The sequence below is a fragment of the Nilaparvata lugens genome, chromosome X, assembly GCF_014356525.2.
Source record: "Nilaparvata lugens isolate BPH chromosome X, ASM1435652v1, whole genome shotgun sequence".
Taxonomy (NCBI): domain Eukaryota; kingdom Metazoa; phylum Arthropoda; class Insecta; order Hemiptera; family Delphacidae; genus Nilaparvata; species Nilaparvata lugens.
In genome coordinates, this window is record NC_052518.1 from 10947536 (window position 1) to 10968074 (window position 20539).

Below are 20539 nucleotides of genomic sequence, written 5' to 3' on the forward strand. Positions count from 1 at the left end.
AATTGAAGAATTGGATCAAAAGTATTTAACGATCTACGATATTAATTCATTTTCTTAACTAAACCAGTTATCAACAGTTGTATAATCACAAATGCAAAGTATCAATATAATAGAAATTATCAAAATAATTTTTCTTGTGGAATTAAATTTTTCTTATTGGGTTCATGGATTAGTATGAAATTAATACCGTAATAAGCAAATTAAGGATGAAGATGAAAGCCTTTTTTCACTAAAAATGTGATTGATAATTTATTAATTAATCAATGAATAATGATCGTTTTTCTATTCATAAATTAATAACAATTTTTGAAACGTAAAACCGTAAACGGACATTCAAACAAATAATTATAATGTGGAAAATCTTACCAGGTATATTGATATTTGTGAAATTTGTCAGAATTAAACTGTGAAGCTGATGACCACACACAGTCAATAGTGGAAGAACTCCTACATCAAAATCCAGTGTTAAACCATCGCAGTTGGTCAGTGATAGGGTAGTCAGTTTGTCCAAAACCATCAACTGAAAAAAAATATTTCAAATTTAATGACATAATAATCAATAAAAGATACATAAATATTCAATAAAAGATACATCAATACTCAAAATCAACGTTCAATAACATCGGAAGAATCTTTTCTCATTCATAAGTTAGAGCAGAAGTTATAGACATACATCAACTAACGATCCTTCAACTACAGACCTCTACAGTTAGAATTCATAACTGTTTGCACTTCGACCAATCAGAGATCACCTACGTTATCGACCAATCGGGAGAAAGTAGACGAAGCTTGAAGGTGTATTTGTGGGCGTGGTCTCAATCTGGATCTCGTCCGTGATTAGTCCTCATTCTTGACTCTGCTCATAATCATTACATCCTCTAGCATACTTTTGTACATCGATCTATAGTCCCTTGAGTAATAACATACGAATGGATTTGAAAAATCCTGCATCAATGGATATCAAGGGAAGAAATAGAATAAAATAATTAAAAAACATAATACATTTTAAATAGTAAATTCATGTAATACAGTGTTATGTGAATTTGCCAGAATATTCATTGCAAGAATAAAATTGAATGAATTGCGTAAAATAGTTGGATTTTTGATATTATCGAATCAAAAATAGTTTGTAATTCAACAATAATTGTGAAATTACGTTAGGCTCAAATTTCCTATAAAATAAGCTAAATTTCTATCATTGTTGGATGAAAGCTTGGTCTTTTCCTCTTGTTCCTTGAAAATTATTTCAAATTTCTTGCTTAAAAAATAACTGGTATTAGTATACTACTGTATTCACTCATATCCAACTTGAAAATATAAATTTTTATAATGATCCAATGTAATCTTGTGTATTTTCCCCAATATTTTTGCATAATAAATCACAGTACTTGAAAACTTGAAGCATTTCCTATTGATTTTTTCCATTCATCTGGAATCCATAAGACAATGTACCCTATGAGAAGAAAAATTGTGAGCATTATTTCTCTATGACCAACTGATGTAACCCACATACATATAAACAAAAATTAGAAATTCAAGTACCCTTTTAAAATTGTTCAATCATGACATCTTTCGGTTATATAATTTTAAAAGGTTACCTGGATTTCTAATTTTTATTTATATCTAAGAGTAGCCCTGAAGAAAAAATCTGGTGTGGTACACTCACACAACTTTACTTGCTCATTGATCTATAAGCCTCATTCTTAAACGAGGATAATTTAGGGGAATAACATTATGCCGATTGGCGGCTAAATAATTAAAACTACGATTATACTATTGTTATTGTGTTCAGAGTACATTTTCCTTTGTTTGAATTATGAAATTTGAGGATTTTTTGAAAGTTGTCAAAACAGCTGTTCTACAAATAAAATATCGACATGTGTTCTTTTGAATAAACTGCTCTACCTACCTACCTCACGCACGAGAAGGAGGTTACAAAGTAAATTTCTCAGGGATGGGGAGGACCCCCTGTTAGATTCTCAGGGAGGAGACTCATTCCAGTTAATAGAGCTGATATATAACTATACAGGGTATCAATTTGAAAAAAATCGGTCAAGTCATTTTCGAGAAAATCGTGATAGAAATTTAACAAAATTCATTCTTCTCAGGAATATTACGGAGCTCCTGCAATTTTCCCAGAAATGAGACTCATGTCAGTTGATAGGACTCATGAACAGCTATTCATGGTGAAATTTGAAGAAAATCATTAGCACCGTTTTCGAGAAAACCGTGATAAACATGGTTTTTTAGCCATTATCCGCCATTTTTACCGCCATTTTGAATTGAATTTTATTGAATTCCCTATTGTCGGATCCTCATGGTATAAGGACCTTAAGTTAAAAATTTCAAGTCAATCGGTTAATTAGGAATGGAGTTATCGTGTTCACAGACACACACCCACACACACACACACACACAGACCAACACCCAAAAATCATGTTTTTGGATTAAGGGGACCTTGAAACGTATAGAAATTCGGAAATTAGGCTACCTTAAATTTTTTGGAAAGCAATACTTTCCTTACCTATGGTAATAGGGCAAGGAAAGTAAAAAGATACCCACATACATACAGTATTATGGTGAACCGGTACCATGCACGGAAGAATATTAAGCCTACCAGTGTTTTTGAATTATTGTTTTGGAATTGAATACAATAATATTGGTATAGTTGAAATAGGATGTGATGGTATACATATTATAAATCTTGGAAGAAATTTATTGTTTGATCCGGAGTCTTAATAAATCACTAGAATTCATAAAAAAATCCTTATATGAAATTTGAACTTTATAGCATCTCAAGAATACAAAAAATAAAATCTATGTATGATAAATGATCAATCCTGAGCTTGATTGAATATCAAGAATTCATGAAAAGATTATAAAATGTTTCTCACCTTGTATAAATCTTCGTTCTTGATCCAAGCATTGGTTATGGAAACAGAGGTGGCATCTGGACATTGCCTTACTGCCGCTTGCAAAGAGTCAGTCCTTATAATATCTGTGATGGAAATAAGTGTTTTTAATCGCATTTTGTTGGGGATGGGAATGGGTCTTGAAGACATTCTAACCCCTCCTCTGGACAGTAGACGTTGCTCAAGCTCTATTGTCCAATGATTGACGATATCTAAAGCCTGAAAAAAATATAAAAATTATATTATAGATTCAGCTGTTCTATTAGCTTTTTTATCACGTACCCCCTGTGCTCCCCCCCTGTGTATGTCTTTTTGCTATTTATATTTGGTCATATTTGAAGCTGAAAACCTCATGTAATCTTGAATGTTTGTTTATCTCATGCCTCATGCGTTTCTAGTTTGAATTTCTGGATGTAGATATATTCGAATGAATACATGCTGATTTGAAGAAAAATAGGAACTTTTTGATAGGAGTCGTTTGTTTTCAATTTGATGTCTTTTGATAAGGGATGATCACTGAATTCAATAGATCCAATAGGGGAAGATCACTGGATTCAATAAACTGAGAAAAATATGATCAACAAAAAATACGGTCAGCTACTTTACTGGAATGGTAGAATCAATGTGTAGAAAGCTGCAATCCAATCAAAAAACACTCGACAGAAAACAAACTTTAAAAATTTTCAACTGAATCAACTTCAGTTTGAGAAATAGCCTATACCTACATTCTCTTGTCTCAAAAATATTATCATAGTTGAATTCACACAGACTGCATCTTGAGATGTTAGTAGAGCAGCTGCAATCCAATAAAAAAAAACGCTTGTGGTAGAATAAAGAAAACAGTGTGATGATGACCAACAACAGGTCGAAACGATCGTCACTACCAATGTAAGTGCATTTTCACTCCATAAGTGTTTTTTTTTTTTTAAATTCAAGTTTAATTTTAATAGTGAAAAAGTATGGATATGCAACAGAGATAAAAAACACCTTCAAGAGTTTGAGTATGAATGTTTCAGTTTGAGCAGTAGTATTTCACCTCAAGTGTAGAAATTTAGTAAAACAGTTTTAAATCCAATCAAAAAACACTGGAAATTAACCGTCAAGGATTTGAATTATAATTGCCATACGTTTAGTTTGATGAGTACCTATTCTCTCACCTCCAGAATATTGTCATAGTCAATTTGCCATAGGCTAGATTGCGTAGAAATTTCAGTAGAACAGCTAGTATCAAATGGGAAAAAACGCTTGGGATAAACCTTCAAGGTATATTGGTATAAGGTCCTTCAAGGATTATAATTCGAATTATTCCTGGTTTTCGGAGTATTCTCTCACCTCAAAAATGTTATCATAATCGAATTCACAAAGATTGGGTAGAAATCTGAGTAGCACCGCCGCACCCGCAGATGAGATCCAAGTTTCTGTTATAACAATTCGTGACAGTTTTTGACATTGGGGATTGCCACTCTCTGAAACCGACAGTTGAACGAGTCCACGGTCTGTAACTGGTGTTCCAGATATGTTCAGGTCTAGCAAGTCTGTGCAGTTTTTGCCAATCACTCCCAGAACCTGAAAATAAAATGTTAACATTTTGTTGTATACGATTTGATATTGTGGAATTTTTCCATAATATAGAAAACCTGATTGTATCGTCATTTCCACTGTAGGTAAAATTCTAAATAAAGCTGGATACCCACGTATCAGTGTCAGCGAAATTGACCGGCATAGTGTGAAAATATAATTTCCATGATTGAACTATTCCGACTCAGCCTGACCGAGCGAGTATGAATTGTCCGGGTGTATTTCGATTAGCCCAGGTGTTCGATTATCCCAGGTGCTCGATTAGTCCAGGTGTTCGATTAACCCAGGTCGGACTTTCCCGATAAGACCAGGACCTGGTATAATCGAACTACTGGGTTACAGAATGCTTCGATTAACCCAGTAGTTCGATTATACCAGATCATCTAAAGGATACCTGGTCTAATCGATACACAAGACCTGGTATAATCGAGACGTGGGCTAAACGAGACGGAATGTTTTGATTAGCCCAGTAGTTCGATTGTACCAGGTGTCATATATACTGTAATGGCAAAAGCACGAGCTGATATATATGTAAAGTACAGTCGGTAGCTAAGCTACCATAAAAATAGGACCCACCCGGCTGAAGTGTATATCTTTATTGTCAATACCTTTTCTAAAACTGAATATTCATGATTTTTTTTGAATATTGGCTCACTCAACAAATGATATTTTGTGATTCGAACAATCCAAAAAACATGTATTTCGTACTTTCATTCACCGACATTGGTAATGAAAAGGTATGCATGAAAGAGAGCCTTGCGAGAAAGTACCATTTTACAAGGAACCGAATGTACCTGGAGCAATCTACACACTTGACTATACAAAATTCTACAACCTGGTGTAATCGCACACCTCGACTAATCGGAATATACGTCGGAAGCCAATGTCTCGATTAGACCAGGTCATGTGTCTCGATTAAACCAGGTCATGTGTCTCGATTATACCAGGGCTTGTGTCTCGATTATACCAGGGCTTGTGTCTCGATTAGACCAGGTTTCGTTTATACCACCTGGTACAATCGAACTACTGGGTTAACCGAAGCATTCCATCTCGATTAACCCAATAGTTCGATTTTACCAAGTTTTCAGCTTCATTGTAGAATAGGACCTGGTATAATCGAAACCTGGTCTAATCGAGACACTCCCAATATTGTCCCATTAGTACTCAACGGAATTATATTCACTGCACCGGTAACTTTCAGTGACACTGATAATTGGGAATGCAGCTTCGAATTGACAAACAATCAGTGTTTCTCAATAATCACATCAGACATCATCGTGATTTCAATCATGATATTGGAATTAATTATTATAAAAATGTTCGTTATTGCATGGCCTACAACATTAAAGCTAGGCTACAACTGTACTGTTACATCATAAGTATGGCAAGTGCTGTACTTCTGAACTAATACTAGTATGGATAATAGATGATTCTTTTAAATTTTGAGATACTATTGATAAGCCTACAATCCTATGTAGGCTATAATACCTGTGCAATATCGGAGTTTTAGGTTGAGGTAGGGGACCTCATCATCACACATTACATCACACTGTAAGACATACACTTTATTTTCATGTACATCCTATTATATTAAGCAAGCGATTTCTGTACTGTATATATATTTTTTATATCTGGTTATTTTCATATCTGGTTATCTGGTTATTTATATGGTTATTTATGTCCAACGGATCTCTAAAATGACTACCGGTACTGTCGAACGATTTTCACGAAATTTGGAACATAGTAGGTTTATGATATCAAAATTCGATTGCACTAGGTCTCATCCCTGGAAAATTCTCTGAAGGACATAAAAATGATAATAATTATTCATCCTTGGAAAAACAGATGATAATTTCGACGTCTGTCGATAACAGAAAACGCGTGTGCCTGTGTGGGAGATGAGCTGTATAATCAATCAGCTTACCGTATCTCACAAGAAATATGATCTATAAATTTTAATATCCTTGATCAAAATAATCTGATTTGTTGACATGATATGGTATATCATTCTAAATTAGAGTATATCATAGTTTTCAAAGTTATCATTATTTTACAGTTTTAAGTATTTAATGAGTGTTATTTTGTTATTCAATTTGGTTTGCAAACAATATAAATTAGAACTTTTCTGTTTTCAAATGTTTGGACTGAAAAATTGACCTGAACTCAAGTGTATGGAACCTAACCTACTTTTGGAATATTTATAGTGTATAAATCAAAATTCGGGGAAGAAACAGTTTTGGGCTGAGCTTGTTAGTGCTTCCCCAATCATTTTAAAGAATTGTGTTTTGTTTATCAATAAATAAATAACGAGCTAAGCTCGGTGCCCCGATATTATGATATTAAACGAGGTATTTCTGTTTATATGTCTGTATGTCAACGGATCTCGAAAACGGCTCTAACGATTCTCACGAAACAAAGTGGGTTTATGATATAAAAATTCGATTGCACTAGGTCTCATCCCTAGGATAACTCGCTGAAGGACATTAAAAGGATAACTCATTCTTGGATAAACAGCTGAAAATTTTTTCGTCTGTCGATAATGGAAGTGACTGAGCGAGTGCGTGTGTGGGAGTGAGACATATTTATGCCTCAGCTGTTGAACTATTGCATTCAATTCGCTGATCTCACGAGAAATATCTGACAAGAAATTAATCGACATGATCAACATATGGTCCCTGAAAAGAAATTGTTTAATTCAAAAAGTCCAAAATAGTAGCTAGATGCTATTAGTGTAGAATAGTACATTGTATATTAACAAATATTGTAGCAAACATAGTATATCTTTCTAAATTATTATTATTATTATTTATTTATCATTTACAATCAACTTAAGGACAAAGAAACAGACTACAGTCCAAAACTTCTTTTCATCCCAATTTCATTCCCAATCTTTCTAAATTATTATTATTTATTTATCATTTACAATCAACTTAAGGACAAAGAAACAGACTACAGTCCAAAACTTCTTTTCATCCCAATTTCATAAAGTAAATTGTCTAAATAACGGTTATGTGCGACTTTCCAATTCTTCACTAATTTCCACATTGAAACAAAACACAAACACTTGAAACAATTAATTTTGAATTTAGAAAGATTAAGATCCGAGTTGAAAACAAAATTCCTTCTACTTAAGCTAAGGTTGTCTAAGAAGATGACAAGTTTTTAAAAACAAATTTTATTCACCGAATCGTCGGACATAACCCCGACGTTCAGAGTTGAAGAATGAAAACGGACTAAGCACGGCGCGCAGGCCGCTAATTGGTTTTATTGAATACTAATGCTGACTAAGCTCTCTACTACTAGCACACCTATAACTCCTCCACCCCAAAATTTTTCATCGTCCTCGATGATTGGACTTAAAGTTCATAATTTGGGTATAGCATACACTAAAGTTGGGGGTTGTTGTGGAGTATTTAACAATGATACATTTCTAGGCTTCGAAGCATGACTACGATATAAAAAGACTATAAAAACCAATACAAAAATAGAAATAGCAACTAACAAATACATTATATTCTCACTAGCAATTTTTCCTCTGTGGGAAAGTGTGATATTTACAAAGTCAGATTTATGGATAATTGAATAATGAATTTTCGAATTGGAACAAAACTCTATACTATCTAATAATGCATTTACTTTGATCTCCATTAACTCTAGATTCAAATTGATTAAAGATATAGTTAAAATTTGATTCAATACAGTTGCTTGTGAATGAGTCACATTCTTAATCAAATCATTATTACTATTAATCCTATTCAAATCGTAATTAAACTTATCAACTAGATTATTATTTACAACAATATTCTTCTTTTCATTTTCAATAAGGATCTTCTCATTCTCTTCTAATTGGTTAATAATTTGATCATAATTCTTTTTATCATCTGCATCTAAGTTACCAGTAAACCAGGAGATAGCTTTCCCTAATCCATTAAACAGTCCTCTCTTTTTGCGAGATGAAGGATATGAAGGAAACAATAAACTTAATTTTTCGAAAAGATTGTCACGCATTTGCATGAAGGGAATCATAAGTTTTTTCAATGATGGTGATATATTTTGCAACTTGTCGATAGAATCTGATAAATCCTTAATTTCTATCTTAATGCTACTTATATTAGAATAATGTAAGAATGTCAATGTCTCGTTTATGTACATATGTCGTTCAATTTGTACTGGTATGAGTCCGGCTGTGTTAGTCAAGTCCACTAGCTCGTACGCTTGTACCAGGGGTTGGTAATGGAGGATTAGAGCCAGAAGCAGTATTATCTGTAACAATACGTTTCTTTTTCACTTTCCTATTTCGTTTCAATCTATTGGGATGAAGTTTCAAAGTTCTTTTCTTAGATTGATACGTATTTTCACCTATCTTTTTTGCTTCAAAGTATTTTGGGAGATATTTCTTGTTCTGAATACTTCTCACATATCTTACGTCATCTGAATAATTTGGGGGTTCTTCACGATTTTTGTTAAGTTTCTCTGTTCTCTTTTCTTTCTCATGATCAGTTTTCTTTTTGATAATATCACGGAAAGTTTCCAACTCTTGGAAATATCTGTCAGCTAATTCTTCAGTAATTTGCACTGGAGTTTTATCCAAGGTATTGAAATGTTTGAATTTGCCGAAAGTTAATTCTAGTGGGGTCATTTGGTGAGTCGAATTCAAAGAGTTGTTGTATGTGATAATAGCAAGATCTAGTTTCTCTTTGAAAGATGCTTGTGGCATTTCAGTTCCAATTCCAGTGAGCAATTCGACCAGAGTGGAATGCGCACGTTCTATCGAACCTTGGCTATCTGGATGTCCAGATGAAGCGTAATGGGGTGTTATCTCATATAATGCTAAAAATTGTCTCACAAGAGCATTATCAATTCCTTTCCTCCATCCATACACATTGTGTCGGGGATTGGATATTTTGAAATGTAATCTTTCAGCGCTTTCGTTATGGCAGGGCCATTAACATTATCAATCACAAAAGCTTGGAAGAATTTAGAAAATAAGTCAATCGTGGTCATCACTTTATGGGATTCGAACGAAAATACGTCTACTTGAATTTTCTCGAAAGGTCGCATTGGGGTAGGTGTTACTTGATACTGAATTTTAACAGGTCTTCGGTCGTATTTTGTGCGTAGACATGTTGGGCAATTATTTACATAATTCGTTACATCACTATGCATATTGGGCCAATAGTAATTACGTCTCAATTTCAAATAGTTTTCGTTTATTCCACGATGGAATGTTTTACCTTCATGATAAGATGAAACGAGTTCTTTCTGTTCTTCCACATCGGTTACATCTGATAATTTTATCTTATAAATTTTGAATTTCGTAGTTTGACTTGCCTCTTTCAGTTTTTCAATCAAAAATAGAGAATGCTTTCCGCAATGGGCTCGAATTTCTTGTTAGGACTTTCGAAAACAATACCGTAGGTGAGATCTGGTTGGAAATAAGTTTTCAACTTCTCTAAGTTATTTGAAATATCATTTTTCGAAGAGACAGTGATGTTGACTCTGTTCTTATTGAACACTTTCATGAAATGAATTCCAAATTTTCCACGTTTTAGAACAATTTGATATTTCTCTTTGTTGATAGGAGAACTGTCGCCTACTATAGCGGCTCGGTCATCAGATGATTCTTGTGAATGAATCGTGACTAAAGAGTCATTGTCGTTTTCCATTTCATTGTTTTGATCTGGAGGCACGTTCAGGTTTTGATTTGGAAATAAATCTGCTAGTACTTGATCTAGGTCAACATCAGTTTCATTCATTAATTCATCCATTGGTATTTCAAGAGAATTTGTAGGTGAATTGAGTTGAGGTATTTCTTCTGAGTCTAAATTAACAAGAGTTTGAAAGTCAATTATTTCGTTATTCAGTACTTCTGAAGCTTTAATCGGATTTCGAGATAATGCGTCGGCGACTACATTCGATTTTCCTTTTAAATATTCCACAGTGAAATCGTACTCTTCCAAAATAAGTTGCTCTTCCAATTTTTCCAAAAAGGTCTTCTATGTTTGGGAGAGGGAACTTGTCACTTTTTGTCTTGTCGTTAATTTTCGGTAGTCAATTACTAAACGTACTTTACGTTTTCCTGAATTGTCAAGCTTTTTTGGTACTACCCAGAGTGGGGAATTGTAAGGTGAATTTGAAGGTCGGATAATTTTTCCGTCAAGTAATTTTTGAACTTCGATTTTTATATCGTCTCTGAAGGCTACGGGATACCTATAATTTTTGGTATATACAGGAGAATCGTCAGTTGTCTCAATCCTATGTTTTAGTAAGTGAGTTGCAGTCAGTAAAGTGTTTTCTAATTTTAGTATGTCTTGGAATTCATGAACTAAATTTACAATTTGGTCTTTGTCACGTCTGTCAATATGGTCAAGTTGAATGATTTGGTAGATTTCGTCATGAGTCAAGGATTTCTCGGAAGGAGAACAATCCATTAATTCGCACTCTTCGATTTCAAGACACTCGATATTTACATCTCTATCCACATCGGAAAAATATTCAAATTCACAAAAATCTCTATCAGTTACATTTACAAGTATTTCATTCAATTCTAAAGCTGGTATATTCGTAATGCCTAGCTTTGCATCTGATCTGTTTATCAGGGGTAGTTTCAAAGAATTAATTCCCTTGTGGATTTTAACAGGAGTAAGTCCATTCAAAATAAATGTTTTGTCAGGGGTAATCATACAGTTTGTTTGAAAATCAATTTGAGCTCCAATTCTACTGAGGGTTTCGTGACCTAGCAAAATATCGTAATTAGAACTAAAGTCATGTACAAAATACATTTCATTACTTAAACTAGCATGCACAGAACTTAAATCTAAATTAACACGCCAATGTCCTGTAGCTTCTCCGGCTGGTGTTTTGATTTTGAATTCATATTTTTCTACATTAATACACGGGAAAGTCTTATTATCAGTTCTTACAAAATTATATTTGGATCCAGTATCAATTAATATTTTACAATCATTTACACACAGGAATGGCAACTCGTTCTTTTCACAATAGTTCATTTCAATCACCTCTGATTGCTTTGAGTGTTGTCTGCTCCTAAAAAATCATGGAAAGCTTCGGCGAGTTTGTCGACTTTGTCTGATAGCTGTTGAAATTTGGAGTTATCGACTTCTTCAGTTGTTTCAACTGGTTCAGTCAAATGAACTGAATTTGATTTTCTTAGATTCGAAACGGTTCGCATTGATACGTCAGTATTTTGGCGATTTTGATTTTGTTGAAATCTATTCTGGTTATTCACATTCTGATTAGGATTTCTGTGTTGAAAGTTTTGAAAGTTCTGAGGTTTGAATTGTTGAGATTGAAACTGTTGGTGTTGATTATTTTGACGAAATTGATTTGGAAATGATTGTTGTTTGTTTGCTTGAACATGTTGAGAGTTTTGAAATTTAGATTGGTTGTTGTTGTGATGAGATTTATCATGGGTATTGTAGCTTTTGTAGTGCATTTTTGAAACATCGGTTGAAAAGTTCAAGTGTTTTAAAACAGCATTGCTTTCACTAATGATAGCTTGTCTTGCGTCTTGTAGATTTTTCACTCGTAACGTTTGAAGGTGGGCTCCTAGCTGGTATGGAAGTCCTTCAACTAGAACATTGATAACTTGTTTGTCTAGTTGGTTAGTCACAAAGTCCAAAAATTCACCGTGAACACCGTCAAGTTTGTGCCTACAAATTATGGTGGTACGTTTTTCTTCAAGTGTATTCACAAATACTAGAGGATGTTGTTTTGGATTTGGTTTAAGCGTTAAAAGTTCTGATGTGAGTTGATGCACTGATCGATTGTCTGCAAAATTGTTTTTCAAGATTGTGATTACTTCTTTAACTGATTTGCAAGTACTGTTTATTACTACAATTTTGGCCATATCATGGAGTCTTTTCTTGATTTGAAATAATAAACGGAAGTGATTGGCTGGGGCTTCAATAATGTCACTTGTACAATATCCAGTTAGTAGAGTTTCTACCACTTCAAGAAATGATATGAGTTCAATTGGATTTCCGTCATAATCGGGGATTAGATCGAGATCACCCTTAGGTAATGGTTTTGAAATAGTCGGTACCTGTGCTGCAGATGCTTGTTGCTCTGGCTGCAGGGGTGCCGCTGCTGCTGCGTCATTCATGTTGTCTTCGGCAGGAGGTGGTGTTGGCTGTAGTCGAACGTCTTCGTCTTCTTCTTCTTCTGCTTCCTCAAGCAATTTCCTGAGTGAGGGTCGATGGTTCAACCTCAAGGAATCTGGATGACAGGAGTTGAATGAACGTCTGCCGGCCAGGATTAAGTTGATGATGATACCACTTCACTTTTATAGCACATTACTTCACCAAACTTCCGATCGCGGATTCAAGTCGAAACGGGTGTTAAGAATTAAAATTCACAGAAAAACCCGAAATTTTGATCGCGAATTTTCCTTCACCCGTCCCTGTTCGGGCGCCAGCTAAGGTTGTCTAAGAAGATGACAAGTTTTTAAAAACAAATTTTATTCACCGAATCGTCGGACATAACCCCGACGTTCAGAGTTGAAGAATGAAAACGGACTAAGCACGGCGCGCAGGCCGCTAATTGGTTTTATTGAATACTAATGCTGACTAAGCTCTCTACTACTAGCAGACCTATAACTTTAGTAGGCCTACTCAAAACTGTAAAATAAATATTAATTTGAAATATTTTGTTCCGAAAATTAAAACAATCTTCTCCATTAGAAGCACAGCTGAATATAAACTAAATATAAACTATAAATAAATTATAATTTCCTCTTTCGTTAAAAATTTCCATGCTTTTGTACACCAGAGCTCGGTCGCCCGATATTAATGGTAACCCTAAACAAGAAAGTGAATACGCTCTGGTTAAACCTTTGATGAACGATCTTAGATGGTGTAATAAACATATGCTCAAATTTTACTCATCAACTTTCAATTACTTGTAACGCTAGAATTACTTGTAAATACGTCTTTTTTACAAATTATAAAATTAATGAATAAATCTAAATCGAAATTTGTAGTACGTACATGTTACTGATCCCAGTTGGTTTAAAGTTTTTCCGACTTGCCTTATAAACCATTACGGTCCAGTGCAGTCTGCAGTAGCTCCACTTTATTAACGAACAGCTCGTGTCGTTTTCGACGAAAATTGAGTAAGCAACAAGATGAAAATGAAGGATTTAAATCATTGACTCAGTTCATGGTGGAAGTAGGGGTCGCTAGGTGAGGGGGTGACAGCGACGGTTTGCTTGGCGCCAACCCCCCCTTTGCTTGGCCCTAAAAGTCCCCCTATCATTATGCCCCCCTTGCTCCACTAACAGACCCTTTGTTTGACATCAGACCTCGGGGTAGTGACTCAGTTATTCCACAACACAAATTTGATACGGGACGGGACGATGACAAGTCTGCCAAGAACCATGCAATTAGCATCTTAATTGCTATTTGTTCGCGAGAGGTATCTGGTAGTCCTGGATAACAAAATGTAATGAATTCGTACTAAGTACGGCATTCGAATTAATTTGGAATTCACCAAATTATTTATTTCTAAAGAAGCTTTGTTTCAATAGGCTTAAGCTTAGAAACAATTGTCTTACAATCAAATAAATAAATTAATAAAATACTTCCTATTGAGCAAGTAATTTTGTTGACTCGAGATTAGTCTAGTTTCACTGTGCAAGCCTTTTTTTGGCACCCAAAGTGAGACTACATTATGGAGTCCATTCTGTCCTCTCTTCAGATTTGAATCCTATTGTATTAAACGAGCAATTTCTGTACATATTTTTATATTTGGTTATTTTTATTTCTGGATATTTATGTTCAATGGATCTCGAAAACGGCTCTAACGATTTTCACGGAATTTGGAACATAGTAGGTTTATGATATAAAAATTCGATTGCACTTGGTCTCATTCCTGGAAAAACTCTCTGAAGGACATGGAAAGGATAATAATTATTCATCCATGGAAAAACAGATGATAATTTCGTCGTCTGTCGAAAACAGAAGATGCGAGTGCTGTGTGGAAGAGAGACAGAATTATGTTCAGCTGTTAAACTATTTGAAAATGAAAATGAAAAATTCTTTATTTGCAATCAATCAGCTTTTCTCTCGAGAAAAATTATCTAGAAATTTTAATCGGCTTGATCATAATAATTTTATTTGTTGACATGATGTGGTATATCATTCTAAATTAGAGTATCATAATTTTCAAAGTTGATAATTATTTTACAGTTTCAAGTGATTGGTGAGTGTTATTTTGTTATTGAATTTGGTTTGTAAACAATCTAAATTGGAACTTTTCTATTTTCAAATGTTTGGACTGAAAATTGAACCTGAATTCGAGTTTATGGAGCATTACCTACTTTTTAAAATATTTATAGTGTATAAAACAAAATTCGGGGAAGAAATAGTTTTGGGCAGTGTCTGTTAGTCTTTCCCCAATCATTTTAAAGAATTGTCTTCTGTTTATCAATAAATGAATAACGAGCGAAGCTCGGTGCCCTGATATTTTTATTTTATAAGCTGATTTCTCGTATTATAAAGGATTTACGGTAACTTTTTCCTCCATATCGACGTATGAATCTCGAGATTTCTGGCCTAACTACTGTTTGCAAGGCCAATAATTGGCCTTAAAACAATTATTGTTTTAGATACATTTGTTGGAAGTGGTCTGGCTTACAATTTTCGCTCATTCTCTCCTTTTCTTTTTTCCTACCTTCTTCCCCAATTCTTCCCTTTTCTTCTCCTCTTCACCTGGGAAACCATAGTTGTCTAGGTATTTTACCTCCTTTCTTTCTTTCTTTTCAGCACACCCCACCATGAAGCAGGCTCTTGTTTTTTATTAGAAATTTAATTTTGATTGTGATTTCTTGTATTTTGATTTCTTTTATGTATATTGTGTTGAATCGAATAAAAGTATTGATTTATTGATTGATTTGAATTGTGCCCATTCAATTTCTACTTTTTGAGATCATTGTATATGATTATAATGAGATTCTTTGAACTGTCAGCATTAGTTAAATAGGAAGAATTAATGTTATTTATTTGGAATGCTGACAGTTTAAAACAAATCCCACTATATTTATATCTAAATATATTTCAGTTATCATAAATGAGAGTAGAAGGTGATCTACATAATACAATAATCCACATAAACTAATAAATATAATTTAATTTATAATCTGATCCCCCAAATCGGGATTGGAATTTTTTATTCCGATTTTTTCAAAGAAATCATTTTTCAAATTGGGTTGTTCATATGACATTAGGTACCTAATACAGAGTGGGTGAAAAGTCCGAGAACGGCTTAATATCTCATACACAAAGGTGATTTGATGGTGGGTGTGATTGGGAATCTTACTCAAATTGAAAATACCAATTTACTATGACTTTAAAAACATGGTCCACCATCTTGGATCCGCCATATTGAATGCAACTTTATTTTTTAAAATAGGAAGGTGGTCATGCGATACATGATTTTGATACGAAATTTCAAGAATAAATGGATGGTGAAAACCGCACATCGATATCTCAAACCGTTCAGAAGATATTCACATTATTAATCAATATCATGCATATCAGAAATGAAATACATAAGTGGTATTGATTAATAATGTGAATATCTTCTGAACAGGTTTGAGATATCGATATGCGATTTTCGTCATTCATTTTTTCTTGAAATTTCGTATCAAATCATGTATCGCATGACCACCTTCCTATTTTAAAAAATAAAGTTGCATTCAATATGGCGGATCCAAGATGGTGGACCATGTTTTTAAAGTCATAGTAAAGTAGTATTTTCAATTTTTGTATGAGATATTAAGCCGTTCTCAGACTTCTTTCTCTCCTTTCTGTTTTGAATAGTATTGATTAATAATGTAAAATATCTTCTAAACGGTTTGAGATATCGATAACATAAGCGGTTTCCGTCATTCATTTTTTCTTGAAATTTCGTATTGAAATCATGTATCGCATGACCACCTTCCTATTTAAAAAAATAAAGTCGCATTCAATATGGCGGATCCAAGATGGCTGACCAGATTTTTGAGTCATAGTAAAGTAGTATTTTCAATTTGAGTAGGATCCCCAATCACACCCACCATCAAATTACCTTTGTGTATGAGATATTAAGCCGTTCTCGGACCTTTAACCCACTCTGTATATTAAGAAAAAGTCCTATTATATAAAGAAAAAATATATTAAGAATAATATTTATTCAAATCAGCATACCTCATCAACAGCTAAAGTCATTCTCAAATTGAGGCTGACCAATTTCTTTAGATTAGGTAGCAGATCGATTAACATTCCCGGATTCAAATGGCGGAGGTAGGATAAATTGAGATGCCTCAAATTCTGAAACAGATGAAAAAGAATCAAGTGCATGAATACAATAGAATAAGGCGATTGAAATGTATTTGAAACCCAGCTTTTATTTCATAACAAATGCAATGACTCAACTGCAAATCATCAGCTATGAATGAAGCGGTAAACAAGACGTTAACTTTATTGTAAATGTTTCGCCTATTTATATGATTTCGCTTCGCCTTATGCATCCCCCAATTGCATAAATTTCGCCTCACCTATTTATTATTAAATAATTAGGCTGCATCCACTCATATGCATTATCTTTCATTATTTGTAGATTTATCCACTCATTTGCATGATGTCCCATTTGTATATACGATTTATGCAAACATGAAAAATTTTTATATCAAATCGCGTAGCCTACTTTTTCAGATTATATTACCATAGAATTACTGATCTATTTTTTTATTTATTTATTACAGAAAACGAGGAAGACTACAGGCATTAAACCCAAAACAGTCTTCAATACTATTTACAATCAATTAAGCAAGTTAATAAGAATAATAAATCTAGTAATCGATAAAATCGGAAAGCAAACCTATATAGGGTAATATCACGGAGTATCGATACTTTCTGATATCACTTGATGGTCATTGATGAATCGATGATTATTATTCTCATTCAATATGAGAATATTGTATGTATTAGTAGCCTAACATATAAAATACTTAACTTTTAGCATTTATTCATTCAATTATAATGACACAATCTATAGAAATGATTGGGAGAGACACAGGCTGAAACTGTTTTTTTTCGAATTTTGATAGATTGTTTCCAAAAGTATGTTATATTTATGCATTCATTTTAAATAAATGTATGTTTCACTTCATAAATTTAAGGCTGTGCTAAGGCTAAAAATAAACTTTCTACTCGTGATTTTTTTTCAAAGTTTTTCGATTTGTATATCATCAAGCTATCAAAATGAAAAAGTTTTCTCAGGAAAACATTTTTTCCGATCATTACTTTTTGAGATATGAGCGCCTGAAGTTTAAATTTTTGGGACAGAACATTTCAAATTCGGTAAGAGATAAATCCATGAGATTTGGAGGATAGATTCTTTATGGTATTGTTGATCTAGTAAAATAAATATTTTCTGAAAATATCAATTTTTAATATAGTTATTCACAACTTTTAGTTGAGTTATTTTTGGTAAATTGAATAACTTTTTCAAAAATTAATATTTTCAGAAAATATTTATTTTACTAGATCAACAATACCATGAAGAATCTATCCTCCAAATCTCATGGATTTATCTCTTACCGAATTTGAAATGTTCTGTCCCAAAAATTTAAACTTCAGGCGCTCATATCTCGAAAAGTAATGATCAGAAAAAAATGTTTTCCTGAGAAAACTTTTTCATTTTGATAGCTTAATGATATACAAATCGAAAAACTTTGAAAAATATCACAAGTAGAAAGTTTATTTTAGCCTTTGCCCAGCCTTAATAACTAAGTTCCTTTCACTCCAAAGCTCAAAAAGCCAGGGTGGATGTTAAGAGACCAGCTATTTGAGCTTGATAATATAGCTTAATTAGAGATACTCGATGAATCGGCACTAGATCCAGGCTATAACAGAAAGCTCTATAGAACACAACATTGCAATTTCCTTGGATTATGAAGGTTCCTGACTGCAGTGCAATTATCAATATTGTATCTCCCATTTCTCCCTACTCTCGTATTGCTTTCAAATTAATCTACTCTTGCCCTGCTTTCAAATTAATCTACTCTTGCCCTGCTTTCAAATTAATCTACTCTTGCCCTGCTTTCAAATTAATCTTCTCTTGACTTGCTCGCAAATCTAGTCTTGAAGCTAGCAGACCTCGGCTAGTGGTCTGCTTATTTGGAGTTTGAGACGCTTTTAGGTACAATTATTGGAACAGTGGTTGACCTATATTGGGATCTTACTGCTTGAATAAGATCATTGACGAGATCTTATTACTCCCGACGAGAGGATGACTGCTTCAGACCAGGTTGTACTACCCCATCGCACAAAATTGTGGGTTCATGTATTTCTTATCATTCCTCTTATAGTAAGCTACCTAATATTATAGTTGATCGCACGGAAATAGTCCGATGGAAATCGGAACAGATGGGTCCCCCATCACCTTTCCTGCACTCATGTTGCCAACTCTTCAATTTTATGAAAGTATTGACTAATTTTTATTTATAATCAGCTGTAAATTGGCAGTTTTTGTGTAGTTGAGAAGTTGATATTGTGATAATTATTTATATTGAATGAAAAAGACTAAGAAATTGTCAAAAACCACAGATTAATTGATACTTAGAAAGACCGGTTTCGGTTATTACACCATACAATCTCTGATAAACGAGATAAACGTTTATCAGAGATTGACAATTTTATCTGTGGTTTTTGACAATTTCTTAGTCTTTTTCATTCAATAAGTAAATTGGCAACGTTGCACTAATCTCTATCCATCGGACAATTTTAATGCGGTTGACTATATTAATATTAAATATAATAATTCAATGTATAAGCCAGAATTTGTTGTAATATACATCGATAATTAAAACCAACACACAAAACTGTAAGCAAAAAGATGAACTTCACTTTAAAAACGGTATGCTGTCCTGACAGAAAAGAAGAGAATGGTGCTATTATTTTGAAGGGTTGTTTTTGAGCGAGTGTTGATTCAAAACAAGTTCATTGAATTTAACAGACCAGATAATCGCCATCCTGTTGAATCTGGAGCAACAATTTTGATTGATAATGACTCCTCGCTGAGCAAACTTTATTCATTTGGCACAAGCGTTGAACTCCATTGCCGTAATGATTGAGAGACAAGCTGTTGATTGAAGGTTTCTGCTTTGGCTTGTTGTTTTGACTCCACCACTTGAACAATACTTTTTTTTCATTTTAATCAAAGCAAGAAGATATATTTAATATTCTCATAGAAAACAAATCAACTGTAAGCCACATATTTGATAATGTGAGTTGATATTCAGATTACTCTTCTGACAGTATATAATGTTCATGAGGCAGCAGTCAGTAGATCACATTATTTATTTACACAGCAATGAATACATCTCTATTATCTCATTCACACGCTATACCTGTATATTATTATTATACAATGGTACGGGGACATTATTGTGAACAAAAACAACTAATCAGTAACATCATAATTATGTCGTGATACTTTGATACATGTAATCATCGACTCATCAAAAAATAAACTATTTCAAGAAATCTGCATGTATTTTTGTTTAAAAATGTTAATGCTGACAATCTTTTCTATATCTTCCCAACATTTAGGCTTTCATTTCAGATTATCGAATCTGTACTTGTATAGATGTAGTCAATAAATGTCAAACAGAAATGTAATTACAGAATCCGTACTGTATTTGAAATACAGATACTTGATATTATATCTTGGAGGCTATTTCAAACATTGATTTCAAATACAGATTATACCTTGATATTATATCTTGGAGGCTATTTCAAACATTAATTTGAAATACAGATTATAACTTGATATTATATCTTGGAGGCTACTTCAAACATTATTTCCAATATCCTCTCATTCCTTCAACTTAATCCTTGCTATTGATGAATGCATATATTAGAAAAGTTTTCTAAATTAAAAAAGTATCTGAACTACAGAAATGAAAACGATCTCTGCATTTGAGTAATGTATCATACGAGCTAAAAGCCCTGAATTTTTTGGGGCGGTTTTCTAATACTCTGTAG

General features: G+C 33.5%; 1 protein-coding gene across 1 annotated transcript in view; it reads right to left on the bottom strand.

Annotated features, from left to right (window-relative positions):
• Window positions 1-20539, bottom strand: part of LOC111046079 — a 41457-nt gene that overhangs the window by 5023 nt on the left and 15895 nt on the right. Inside the window, exons 4-7 of the mRNA XM_022331568.2 lie at window positions 16697-16819; window positions 4245-4478; window positions 2895-3131; window positions 367-520 (exon numbers count right to left, since the gene is read on the bottom strand). Coding sequence (XP_022187260.2) covers window positions 367-520; window positions 2895-3131; window positions 4245-4478; window positions 16697-16819 — 748 coding nt within the window. The remainder of the gene's footprint in view (window positions 1-366; window positions 521-2894; window positions 3132-4244; window positions 4479-16696; window positions 16820-20539) is intronic.